This window comes from Catharus ustulatus, chromosome 3 (assembly GCF_009819885.2).
Source record: "Catharus ustulatus isolate bCatUst1 chromosome 3, bCatUst1.pri.v2, whole genome shotgun sequence".
NCBI lineage: Eukaryota > Metazoa > Chordata > Aves > Passeriformes > Turdidae > Catharus > Catharus ustulatus.
Genome location: NC_046223.1, coordinates 32,098,845 through 32,111,422, shown reverse-complemented (window position 1 = coordinate 32,111,422; position 12,578 = coordinate 32,098,845). Strand labels below are relative to the sequence as shown.

At 37.8% G+C, this 12,578-nt stretch overlaps 2 protein-coding genes across 4 annotated transcripts in view; one reads left to right on the top strand and one right to left on the bottom strand.

Moving 5' to 3' along the window:
- ZFAND3 (zinc finger AN1-type containing 3) overlaps positions 1-12,578 on the top strand; it is a 134,039-nt gene that overhangs the window by 118,004 nt on the left and 3,457 nt on the right. The window lies entirely within an intron of this gene.
- BTBD9 (BTB domain containing 9) overlaps positions 8,186-12,578 on the bottom strand; it is a 166,182-nt gene continuing 161,789 nt past the window's right edge. Inside the window, exons 12-13 of one of the 3 annotated variants that reach the window (XM_033055202.2) lie at positions 12,001-12,095; positions 8,186-8,225 (exon numbers count right to left, since the gene is read on the bottom strand). In XM_033055202.2, the coding sequence (XP_032911093.1) occupies positions 8,201-8,225; positions 12,001-12,095 (120 nt within the window). In that variant the 3' untranslated portion in view covers positions 8,186-8,200. Of the gene's footprint in view, positions 8,226-11,539; positions 12,096-12,578 lie in introns of those variants that run through there. The other 2 variants (XM_033055200.2, XM_033055199.1) reach the window with 2 other exon arrangements.

Sequence of the window (12,578 nt, the reverse complement as noted above, 5' to 3'; positions counted from 1 at the left end):
GTGATGGGCCTTTTTGTAGCATTCTATGCCCGGAGCAGGAAGAACAGAGGATGTCATTTTCATTAATTTCTAATGAGGTGCCAATTAAAGCTAAGGAAGGAACTCAGAAGGGAAGAGTCACAGAGCTCCCCTGAATCCTGTGCCCTGGGGCTGTCAAATGAGTGTGCTGCCAAGCTTCCACTGAAAGTTCCAGTAAATTACAAACTCATCCAGAGCACACACAAGACAAATTCAGCTTCCCTTTGATCTTCAAAAGAGCAATTTGTAAGACGAGTTCTGAGCCTTTTCACACAGCAAACTGGGAGAAGTGATAGGAATTGTTAATTGCTGATGCACTTTGCAAGCTCCAGTGAGAAAGAGAAATTTTAAAATGAATTCTCATTTTGAGCTTCTGACAGGATAACCTTTATATCAACACCACTAAAACAAAATCAGCTTCCTGTACACTGTTTGTAGGTGACAGTCAGAGTAGGCAAGTCCTGCAGACAGCAGTGTTCTCTAGTTTGGGCTGGATGGACCTTCCAATAGTTTAGTGTCTTACAATGGGTAATGATTGCATTGAAATAATTTGTATTTAATATTAGATCCAGGAGTTTTGTCATCAGAGAATCGCAGGAATCATATTTTTCAAGTTACACTTTGTAACAGCATTTCTGTAAGCAGTCTGGAATCAACTGCCTGTGATCCTTGATCTGAAAGGGAGATTGTTATCTCAGTGGTGTCATAACTGGATGGTTACCAGAGAGTTGCTTCAAAACTAGGGGCAGTGAATGTGCGAGTGGAAGTAGCTATAAAGCACTGAGTTCTGGAAATGTATTGTAAAAAAGGCAGGTTGGTTAGTTGCAAATTACACTATAAATTTCTAGGCCTTCTCCTAATTGCTTGACTGGATGTATATTGCTACTAAATAAAGTTGTGTACAGTTTTAAAAGACACTGAGCTGTAAACTTTTAATCTATAGAAATTATTTGCACAGAAAGCAAAACTTAATTTTATGGAAGAGGCTTACAACTTTACAGTAAAAAGTAGTTCTGGTACCACTAGAGCTGTAAAACCAGCATGCAGAAGTCTGCAATGATCTTGTTGTTGGAATGGCATGAGAAATATGAGGATATTTTAGGTAATCAGTAAAGGAATTCTACATTTGTCATGTTAGATCAACTTCTAGCCAGCAGTTAAAGAAAAATTAGTGTAGTGTGCCAGCTCTTCAGCAGCTTTTGTGTGGAACAGTTTGGTGTTTGTAGACCACATCCTTATGGGTGTGTGTGTACCTCAGACTCCACCTGCCTCTTGGCAGTCCGTGGGATGGCTGAGATAATGGGCCCTGCAAAGCAAACCAGGCTGTAGTTCCAGTAGCAGTGCCATTTGTGTGCTTCTCAGATAGGAATTGCTTTGTTTTTCATGTTCTTGGGCCAGGAGATGCTTAAGAGGATGGGAAGATGTTGAAACCTTCCAGTTTGATGACACTTTAAAACTAATTGCTCAGTCATGTTGTATTCTGATCAAACACTTGCTAGCCATATTTCTTGCCTGTGTGGACAAGAAAGCTTTTCTTGGAATTTTACTGGCCTAGGCTGTGTTGTAAGAAGCTACAATTTCCTGGAATGCGTCTGACCTAACAGCTGTGCACTTGCCTCTGCGCTTGGAGGAGGCTGCTGTGAGCACTAACCTCAGGCAGAATGTGGTGTTTGTAATTTTAATTTCTGAGATGTTGGCAAGTACTGATGTTTGTCTGCTTTTTGATTGGAAGGGATGCAGTTCACAAGTGGCCTCTACAGCAGCAAGACCAAGCCAGAAAACAAGAGTCAAGCTTTGTAACTCGGCCAGAGAGCCACCTCAGGGTGCTGAGCACCTGGGATTGAGGGTGGAGCACATGGCCCACCACAGACTGTTCCTTTAGAAGGGCATAAATGTCATTCCTAGTACTGTGCTTATTTTTCCACATCCCTACTTTTAGTTTAGTTCTGTATAAATCTATAATGATCTGTTTAAATTCTTTTCTTGGTGTTACTGTTGGTTTATTTTGTTTTGGTCTAAGCACAGGGATAAGAGGGAGAGAAAAAGAGATTACTCTCAAACACCAGCAGAAACAAAATACATCCACACAGCAGAGACTGTACCTATTTTACAGATAAAATAGCAGCAAGTCTCACTGTCAGTGAGTAATCAAAAAAGTGGAAGAAAAGCAGCTGCAGATTCTTAAGTTGGATAATAGAATTGCTGGTCCATAAACACAGGAGATGAAGCACTTGTTTGGATTATGCCAAAATAAACTTGGAGTGATTTGATTTACTCAGTTAATTTAGAAATAACCTTTAGAAAGACAGGAAAAAAGAAACACATTTGAATAGATAAGCTGCTCCATCTTCATACAAAGTTGTTAAACATGTCTGAAACTAATGTTTCTCTTAAAACTTGGTAAAATATTAAATCATAGTTCCATTTCCATGGAACCTTTTTCTGTGGAGGAGAATTTGCAATGGTACTGGTAAATTAACTTTCTAGATGGATAAGGTTTATCTGGTACAAACCAAAATGGCTTCAGGGCATGATAATGTCTTGGTGTAACAGATGTACTTCCATTGATTAAGATGAAATATGCACAGTGCTTCTGGAGAGTATGAGTCAGCCAGTTCAGTAAGAAGTATTAAAATAAATCTTATTAGTGACTAGTTACGTACTACAGTCCTGGCAAGTTTTACTGTCAGCCTGGAAGATGTACCACATTCAGCTGTCTTGTGTTGGCTGTTCTCCTAAGGGAGTTGCTTCCAGAGTGGTTATTTTGCTTCAGCCATTTCAGGAATGTCCAGAATTTTACCCTATATTACTGCAAGTATTAAAAATACCCAACGAAACACAAAGTCTATTGATGCTTGAATTTGAAATCAGAAGGGGGGTTTGTTTTGTTGTATTTTATGAAGATATTATTCCAAGACTCCAATTTGATTGATAGGGAATAGGAGATGTTAACTAATGTTAGTCTTTCTGACTATGTGTTCTGAAAGTACTGGAAATGGAGAAGTAGTTGATTTATTGGTGCATCATAGATTCCAAGTGTAGGACCCAGAAAAATGCTTTAGTGTCTAGATTTTGGAAAAGCTACCCATAGCTTTAGAAGTGTTAATGGAGTTCATGCTCCTTATAATTAGGAATCATGAAATACTGTTTGAAGAGGCTCCAGTGTATTTCTCCAGTTTGTGCAATTAATCTGGGTTTCTTACAGGATGTGCTGATTTTGATTTCTTCCATTGTGCTACCAAAAGTTGGGCAATGCTGATTTAGTACTGTGACCTGAGCCTGTTCCTTACCTACCTGCAGTTCCAGTCAGTCCATGTAATTGAAATGGGCTACTCATCTCTTCAGGCCCCAAGTTCTCCTTAAGTAAAAAAAGTTAGAGTGATCCTTCTACAAACAAAAAGTGGTTTTATTTTGACATTACTGATGTGGTATGTCCTTCAGTACCTTCTGGGAGTTTTCAAATGGAATCTGCGGTACTGGGTGAAAAATCAGCATTTTGTAGGTGTGCCACATCTTCTTCCCTACATACCTGTATTGTGGTTACAGAAGAAAGAAGTATATCCATAAAGTGAAAGATGATGCAGTTTTTAATTGTCTTGTATGCACAAGAGACACTAGTGAACTTGAATATAAAAATCTAAGACTACCTTATATCTCTTCCAGTACCTTTAGGGAAGTATTTGCTCAGTTTTTGAGTAATTTTTTTGTTATGACAGAAGGACAGATAAGTCCTCCTAAAAGTGATTCAAGCATGTTTGTCCATATGTTAACAAACAGCTGTGGACAGAAGTACTGATTCTACTTGTGTTTGATATTTGAAGTAGACACAGAGGGCCCAAAAATATGTCCTAATAATCTGATGAATCCTGAAGGAACATTACCAGCTAGTTAACTGACCACAAGGTAAGGCTTAGGTAGGGAGGAATATGAATTTTCTTGATGAAAGTCTAAATTATTTGCAGGTAGAAGTGGGAAAACAACAATTACTGCATCAGAACTGGAAGGAGTAAAAGGACATTGAAAGGAATTGTCTAAATTTGCTTGAAAAGTCAGGATTCTTTCCAGGAGCTAGAGTATTTTTCTCCTCCAAACTAAATAAATAAAATCTTAGAGGAAAATACCACCTGTGGCCCTAAATTACATAATTCAGTTATGAGAAGATGTTAAAGGTAGGTACTGAGACATGATACTACTTGATGTGGATGTTCTAAGGATATTGATATCCTAAGGAAATGGCATTAAAATCAGTGTGCATTAGTTTTCACAAAAGTAAAAAGAATAGTATTAGTCTATATCAGGACCTTTTAGTATTAAGTATTACTAGCCTTGGAGGATAGTTTCAAGAGCTGAAAAATGGATATTATAGCCACTTTTGAGTGTTCAGATAGTTTTTTAAGTAATGTATTTATTTACTGTATCTTTATACATATTGAAATGCAAATGGTTACAGAGTCATTCAAAGCTGTTAAACTTTCCCAAGTTGCTGAAAGTTTTGCAAGTTATAGGTGTAAATCATGTATGGGGGTCCTGCCATATTCTGAACAAGCAAGAGCCAGGAATGTTTTGTAAATGTACACCAAAAGAAAAAAAAACAAAGGTAAGAGTGCAAGTATACATTTCTCTAAGCATTTGTTTGGCTTTGGTATAAATGAGGCTTCTGAATGGAGCTCTGTTTTCCTGTGAATAGAAGAAGAATTACTCTTGACACAGATTGCAAGAGGCTACAGTAACAGGATACTTTCATGGAGCAGAAGGTATAATCTAAGGGACCCTGGACATAAGGAGTAAGCAGGGAATGAAGACAAAGCACATTTTATTTAGGTTTAAAAGAAGTAGAGCTACTTCTCTCTTGTTTGGCCAGTAAGCCCAGCTGCTGTCAGACTGTAGAGCACTATAGTGCAACCTCTAGGAAGCTAAGAAACCCAGGGCATAAATAATACAACTCAGGAAATACACTGAAAGCCAAACCTGGAATTGCATTCAGCATGGGATGAAGTCAAAATACATGGAGGATCCAGGAGAACTGGAATTAATGCAACTCATACTGGATGTTAGTACAGACCCTTTCATTATTCATTTCAGTTCTTTATTAGTAGCCTTATCTTTCCTGCATTTTCATTGGGCTAAACAAAATTACACACATACATTATTGAATCACCAGATATTGCTTGCTATTTTAATTAACTTTCTGGGTACACTTTGGCTTTTAATTAAATCCTCAGCTTCTGGGAGAAGTGTATTAGCTCAGGTGGACTTGGTGTAGAGAATTCTAGAAGTATTAAAGCTCATGCAGCTCCTTTTAAGGTGTTAAATACTGCTCAAGTCCCTGCTCTGACCTTAGGAGAGTTCTCTCATCCACCTGACATTTCTCAGGACACTTTAATTAAGGTTTCACACCTCTCAAATCTAGAGAGTCTACACTGCTCAAATATGTTGAGTAGGAAACAAATCCCTCTTGATAAGCTGGTATAACCCATGGGAGATCTAATTTTCCAGCAGTACTAACATTTGTGATAGTGTAACCTGTTAGTATGAGTTACCTCTACTTCATTAGCTGCCTTGGACGCTCAGAGGCCTTTTGGCATCATTCTGCTTTTTTACTGTACATTCTGTTTGTGGGATTTTCCCACATACTACAGGATATAACTTTGTGAAACTAGGAATGATTTGGGAGGTGCAGTATTATTTCAGTGTGTTCTTGGTCATGCAAACGAGGCAATGAATATTCCTTTTACAAGTGTAGCAGTGATACTAATTCCTCTTGAATACATCACTGCAAAATCACACAATTGCTCAGATAAGGAAACTTTTCACCTACCTAAAGTCTAAATTTTTAATTTTGAACCTTGCTTTTCCTTTCCTTAAAATAAGTTGATTGTTGATGTTCACTATTTGATGCCTCATTTGATACTGTAAGTTGTTGGGAGCAAAATGGTTTCTCCAAATATTTTCTTATTAAATTAAAGTTTAACTGATTTTGGTTTTTAGAGGGGTTTTCCTGCCTTTGTATTTCAAACAGTCGCACAAGCCTCTGGTGAAAAATTTTTTTTCCAGTTGTATTGACAGATTATATGACAAATTAAAATGCTAATTTCTGGGAGCTTGCATCCTTTATCACAGATGAACTGGGACCAGAGCCCAGTTCTGCAGAGATTTCACAAGAGCGGTAACCCAGCAGTTGTGGTGCTTGGAGAGTGAGTTTGTGGTGTCACAGTTGCTGCTTGTGCCTGACTGCTGTGGGTGAAAGCCGAGACCAAAAACCAGGGACAGTGTATGGGGTCAGAAGGGGAGCCTACAGATGCCACTGTCACCACTGTGTAAGTCAGTGACCTCTGAGGTATGAAGCAGTTTAGAAGTGAGTATTGATTGCATGGTGTGTGTGGGAGTAATCCTGGACCTGATAGTCTGTCCCCAGTAGCTAATAGCCTTAACTTACAAATCTGTAGTGGTGAAGAAGTTGTGGTGTGGAAGTGTTTACTCTCAAATGCATGAGTTCTCTACAGCAAGAAAAGTATCTGGTCCAAATCAAATGTTTTAACTACTCTCTTCTTCTGGTGCATGATGGAACTGAGACACGATCCTGTCTGAGACCTGCAGAACCCAGTTAGACCTGACTCATAGCAAACATTTTTTAATGGCAGCTTACTACTATTACAAAGCAGATGTGCTGTATTTATGACCTTGATTTATTAGGGATTCTTTGAAATTCTGAAATAATTTCCTGAAAAACTCAATTCTGTTCCTAAACATTTTCCCTACTTCTCTGGGCTTAGTGTTCACTACAGCAAAAGTAAGAATCAAATCTAGTGTAGTGCCATATCTTAATTTTTCCCACTCCAAATACAATGTCTTCAAAGAAACAGGAGGAAACTTTGAGTTGCTCTTTTTAGTCCCAATGACAAGGAATAGAATAGTGTCTTGTGTAGAATTTCCTTAGGAATCGTTGATCCAAAAAATTCCCCTAAAAATCAGCACATCCGCTGTCCTCAAGTGATACAAATTCTCTGTTCAAAATTTGGGTCGCATTTAATGTAGGAAAAAACAGTTTTACATCTTTCTATGCAAGTAGTCAGATAAATAGGAAAGTGTATTTGAAATTAGTATGAATTGGGATAAAACGTAGTTTGTTTGCAGGGTCTCCACAGTGGCAAACTGTATCTCTTTTGTGCTCCCTAAAGGAGCTTCCCAGACTTATGATCTTAAAAAAAACAGACAGAAAACAACTTTGAAACAGGTTGTACATAACCAAACTTGGAAATAAAAAGTCTTTCCCTTGCAGTTGAAAGATTTCTTGCAGAATCTTTAACCATACCTGTCCAGTGGCTGTTTCAGTATTATGTCCTCTCTCTTTTGTATGCAACTTCTTCCATTCACTTCTTGGGCGGTCCTTTCCACAAATGCTTTTTCTGTCTCTAATGCTGATACATACACATTGTTTTACTCTCTTTATGGCAGAGAGCAAAATAGAAGAAGAAGGGAGAAGAATTCTTTGTTCTTTTCTACTAAGCATAAAACCAGTCGTAGAAATACAAAATGAATCTTTAGGATCTCTTGAACATTCTTATGTAGCACCAGAGATATCACAGAACTCTGTGCTTCCAGCATGAAAACTGAGATAATTGCTGACTGAGAGCAGGGTGGAAGTCCCAGGGTGCCCATCCAGTCCCAGGGACGGATTGGCAGAGTAAAAGAAACATTCTAAGGTGTCTTACAGCACCTCTCTCCTTTTCCTCTCTGTGATTAAGCTATTGATCATTTTGGTTGTCATGAGTATCAACAATCTGTATGAAGAAGAAAATACTGAAAACTTAAGTTGCAGTGATCATAGCAAAAGGTTAGAAAAATAAGTTAATGGGAAAAGTACAGTTCATCCTACTGTATGTTTCGTGAACTTTTTGCAGCTGTGCTGTTTGTGAAGATTTATGGAATTGAAATGCCTTGAGAGGGCAGTGCTTAAGACAATCTCTAAATACTTCCACCTTTGAGCACCTAGAGGTTAATATTCCTCATCCACTGAATTTGGAATAGAAATTATAGAAAAGACTGCCTCAGTTTTGTAGAGTTTTAATAAATATATATGCCTGGTTAAAAAGCTTCATCATACTGTGGCTTGCTCCCCTTTCCCCTTGGAAATGAATGACAGGATTCCCAGCCAAGTTATTCTGAGGCATTTACCAGTTAATCAAAGTCCATGACAACTTGCAAAGCTGGGAAAGAGAAATAGAAGAGTTTAGTTCATTTATTTCCAAAACCTCATTGTTTAGCTTGGTGGGATTTGGTTTGGTTTTATAGAAAATGTCAGTAAAACTGACATTTCCTTGAGTTGTGTGAAGAAAGTTGGCAATGCTAGTGCAGAGCATTCCCACAGAAGAGAGAGGAGAGATAATTAGAATATATACAAGAATGGAGCTGTCTAAAAGAGAATACCAGATACCAGCAGACTAGAGTATATTTATATTGCCCAATGCAGTGCATGCAAGCTGCACTGGAAGCTTTCATGGCTGGACTATAGCACATGTTCCCGACCTCCTAGTAACTCATGTTCTTGCTAAACCACCTCCAGAACATAGGGAAGCAGGCTGGATCATACTGCTGTTCTCAGGTACTCAAGGCTTTAGGATCTTGCTTTGTATCTTGGTAGTTACTTGTTCTGCTATTCCATTCATTTCTTACCTATTTCATGTCTTTCAAAAACAAAAAAAATATATTTCCTTCCCATATTTACTTATATAGTTTTATTGTTAGCATAATTTGCAACACATTAAATCATCTTTCCAGTTGGAAAGGTTGGGGGGAGATGCATAAATGTTATTTTGGGGGTGAATGGTGTGCAGTTGTTCTGAACAGTGCTGCAGCAGCGTGAGCTGATCTCTGCTGGCTCATCTGCCTGGTTTGCCTGTGATGTATGGTAGCCTGCAGATACGTTCATTGCTTAAAGAGATGTTAAGATCTGTTCTTGCACAGAAATCTGCTTGTAGACTCACACAATACCTTGTTAGATAATACACTTTTGGTGTATTTAGTTAGTTTACTTCCAACCTTTGGTAGAGAATTTTTGCAGCATCTTCAACTCTTAAGTCACAAGGTATTTTTAAATTCTGTTTGAACATGTGTTTATTAGAATTTCAAATTTGCAAGAGAAGTAAATATCTTGTGAAGAATGTGAAGGAGCCAAAGCACACAGAACAGAATTCTGCACAGGATTATGTCTATGTCATTACTAGGACTACTTTTGAATGGGCTTTTTATGGGGCTCTATACAAACACAGGTTGTTTATTAAATAAAATTTTGAAATGGTGTAAGCTGCAAGTTCTGACAGTTCTGAAGTTCTGCCTGTTGACTTGGGAATGGAAATGATAAATACCGATCCTAGTGGGCAGGTAAGATGATTTTTAAGTATCAGAAGCTCAGGGTATTATGGTAATGTTGACTTCACTTTCTTTTACCTACCAGTGGGAGTTTCTTTGAATGTATCAAAAGAGGGTCACTGTAGTAGTATAGGAGGCTAAACCTTCAGAGCAGTTGGTGCCTGCAGTGAAAGCATAAATGTCTAGAGTGAACAATTAAGATGATTGATGATACTTAGTAATGAAGGACTTTGCCTTTCCATGTCAGCAGTGATACTTGCATGGCTCAGCTTTCAGAAACTCAGAAATGTACCAGGGCTCTTAAGTGTAGCAATGAAGAAAAGGCAATTGTTTTTCATTATCCACACACAGCATACTTTAGGTCTGTGATACTCTCTGGCCTGGAATATGGAAGCCTATTTTGTTTTCTGTTCTCTCCAATATCCCTTTCCCATCAGGTTCCTCAGGCATGATGGAAGCAGCTTCATAGCTGCTGGTGTGAGTCTTGGGTTTCTTTTGAGGGACTCCTCTGTAAGGCAGGGATGGTGCTCTGCTTTATGGCTTTAGCCATTTTTACTCTGGTGATGAAATGGAAGTGAATTTTTTATGATGTATTGTGAAGAAGTTTCTGTGGTGCTCAGAGGAGCTCAAATGTTTTGAGGCACTACATAATGTTTTTCCAAGATGTTTGCATTAGAGACCTGAGGAGTAGGTGATTCATAGTTTACTTCTAACATCAGAAAACAATTGCAGTGCTGTGAGATGTATTATTACATTTACTAGATTGAAATCTTCCATGCTGGAAGTCTGGCATGTTTTACGTTGATGACTTGGGCAAATGAACTTCAGCTGGCAGATGGATTTCCTCTTGCAATGCTCTTTCCACTAGTAGAAAAGTTATTTATTTTGTCTTTTAGTTATAGTGTGCTAAAAGAAGCATTTCTGCAGTAAATTCCCTTAAGAGACACAACCTGTATTTGATGCCATCCCATAATGAACTTAACAGCATGTACACTGCAGGAGTTCATTTATCTAACTTACTTTATAACCATAAAAGCAGAGTTTTCAAGAGAAAAGGTTTCACCTCTAAATATGGATTGGCATTAAGGATCAAAATACAGATACATCTATTGGCCTTGTGCCCCAGCACACACAAGTTAATAATGGAACTGCTGTAAAATCTGATGGCCTTGATATGACATCAGGCACCTGTGCACATGCAGACCACAGAATGTCCATTCTGATTTTCAAACCACTGAAGAAGCAAGGAATGAATGCAGCAGTAATACCCACTGTGAACTAATGAAAAAATGTTCAGAACTACTGTCACTCAGTTGCTGAATAACAGTGTTTTACAGGTCTTTAAATTTTAAATAAAACCTACAAAAATACAAATTCCAATCTTTAAAGCATTTGTAGCAATGAGACTAAAGATCTGAATTCTCTTTTTGGAGCTTCCAGGACATCTGCATTGCTAATTCAACCAGAATAAGCCCCCTTCCATAAATCAGCCAATATATGCAGAACTATTTTCGTAACATTCAAAATGAACTTGGGTATTCTTTCATTAGATACTGTCTGTTCTAATTAGTAATACATATTTAAATATATATATATATACATATATTAATAACAGGTTTAGATCATTTAGTTGCTGAAATTAGACATACTATTCCCATACTCTGGGAAAAATGAAAATCGCCTGCATTCTTTCGTGGACATTTACTGAAACTTTGTTCAAGAATGCATTAAAAAATGCTTGATGAACAGAAAAAAAATCATGTGTCATGTGGAATAAATATAGCTTACAGTATAGATTTTCCTGTGTGAAAACAGGTGCTCTACAAAAAAATAAAAGGTGTTCAGAAATGAAATAAAGAACAGGCAAAACACAGATTGTATTGGGGTGGCAGGGTAGAAAGGAACATCTTGAAGCTGTGCTATCTGCACGAGGCTTTCTAGAAGGGGAAGAGATGGGGCAATTGAAAGGTCAGGTTGAAAAGTGATAAATCATGGGGCATATGTACTTCCTTACCACACTTACAGAATTGTCAAAGGGTCTTGGTGAAGCAGTGCAGAAGATTGTATACATTTTCAAGATCTCTTTTCAGTAACATTAGATGGCATTTTTATATATGCTTATTTTATAATTGGAAAGGATTTGTAAAACTGCCAGGATTTAAAACCAGTTTTTATTTAGAAGGGAATGAGACACCTCCTGCCCCGTCCATATCTTCATGGTGTCTTGCATCTGCTCCTTAGACATTCATTGCAGATAAGATGATGAACTTGATGTTTGAGCTCCTCCAGTCAGGTATTTATGATTCTTGTACCTGCAGTGGACATTGGTTCAGCAATTTGAAATCTTATTTCAGGAAATAAGAGAAGCCTTCAGACCCTGCTTTCTGTGAGAGAGAACTGAGTGAAGTGCCTGTTCAGTATTGGCACTATAGTCCAGGGATATTTTCATTTTAACAATCAGACCTTGAATTTTTGGCACCTCAGGAAAGATATTTGTCACATTTGAGTGTGGTATGACCCAGACTGAGATTGAAGTGGAGGCAATGATCAAGGGGTGAGATACATATCAGTTCAATCTGCACGTTTCCATCCATATTTCTGAATTGTACATACCAATACAGAAAACTTGTCTCTTTGGCTTTGTTCCTAGAACTGCATTTCAAAGCCAGCCACAGATAATAGGTATGTCTTTTCATAGCCTGGTGCAACTGAAACAAAGAGCAAAGATAAATCAATTTTTCTTCACTTTTTACAAATAATTCCATGTAGGATACTTTTCCACTCTCTGTTTTCTTAACAATCACTCTAATATAAAGGTAGCATGTTGTTCCCTCCTGCAGTTGATGTTTTATAGTCCAGGAACTTAAATTATTTCACATACATATATATGTGTGTATATATATGCACAAAACACTCTCCCAATCATACACTCACTCATTTTTATCTTTTCCATCTCTCAGATATCATAATTTTGTGGGTTTGATATCTTTTGAGCATTTGAAGAGCAGCAGTAATGTAAAGTATTCAAGAAAGAGGCAGAGCTACTCTTTGCACCATCAGGCAGGAAAAATGTCCCATGAACCATACTTGGTTTCATATACAGAGGACTAGTGAGCCCTGTTCCCTCCTATAGCATCCTAATGCTACTTACTGCTATTTAACATTCATTTACTGTTACAGTTATGAACAAA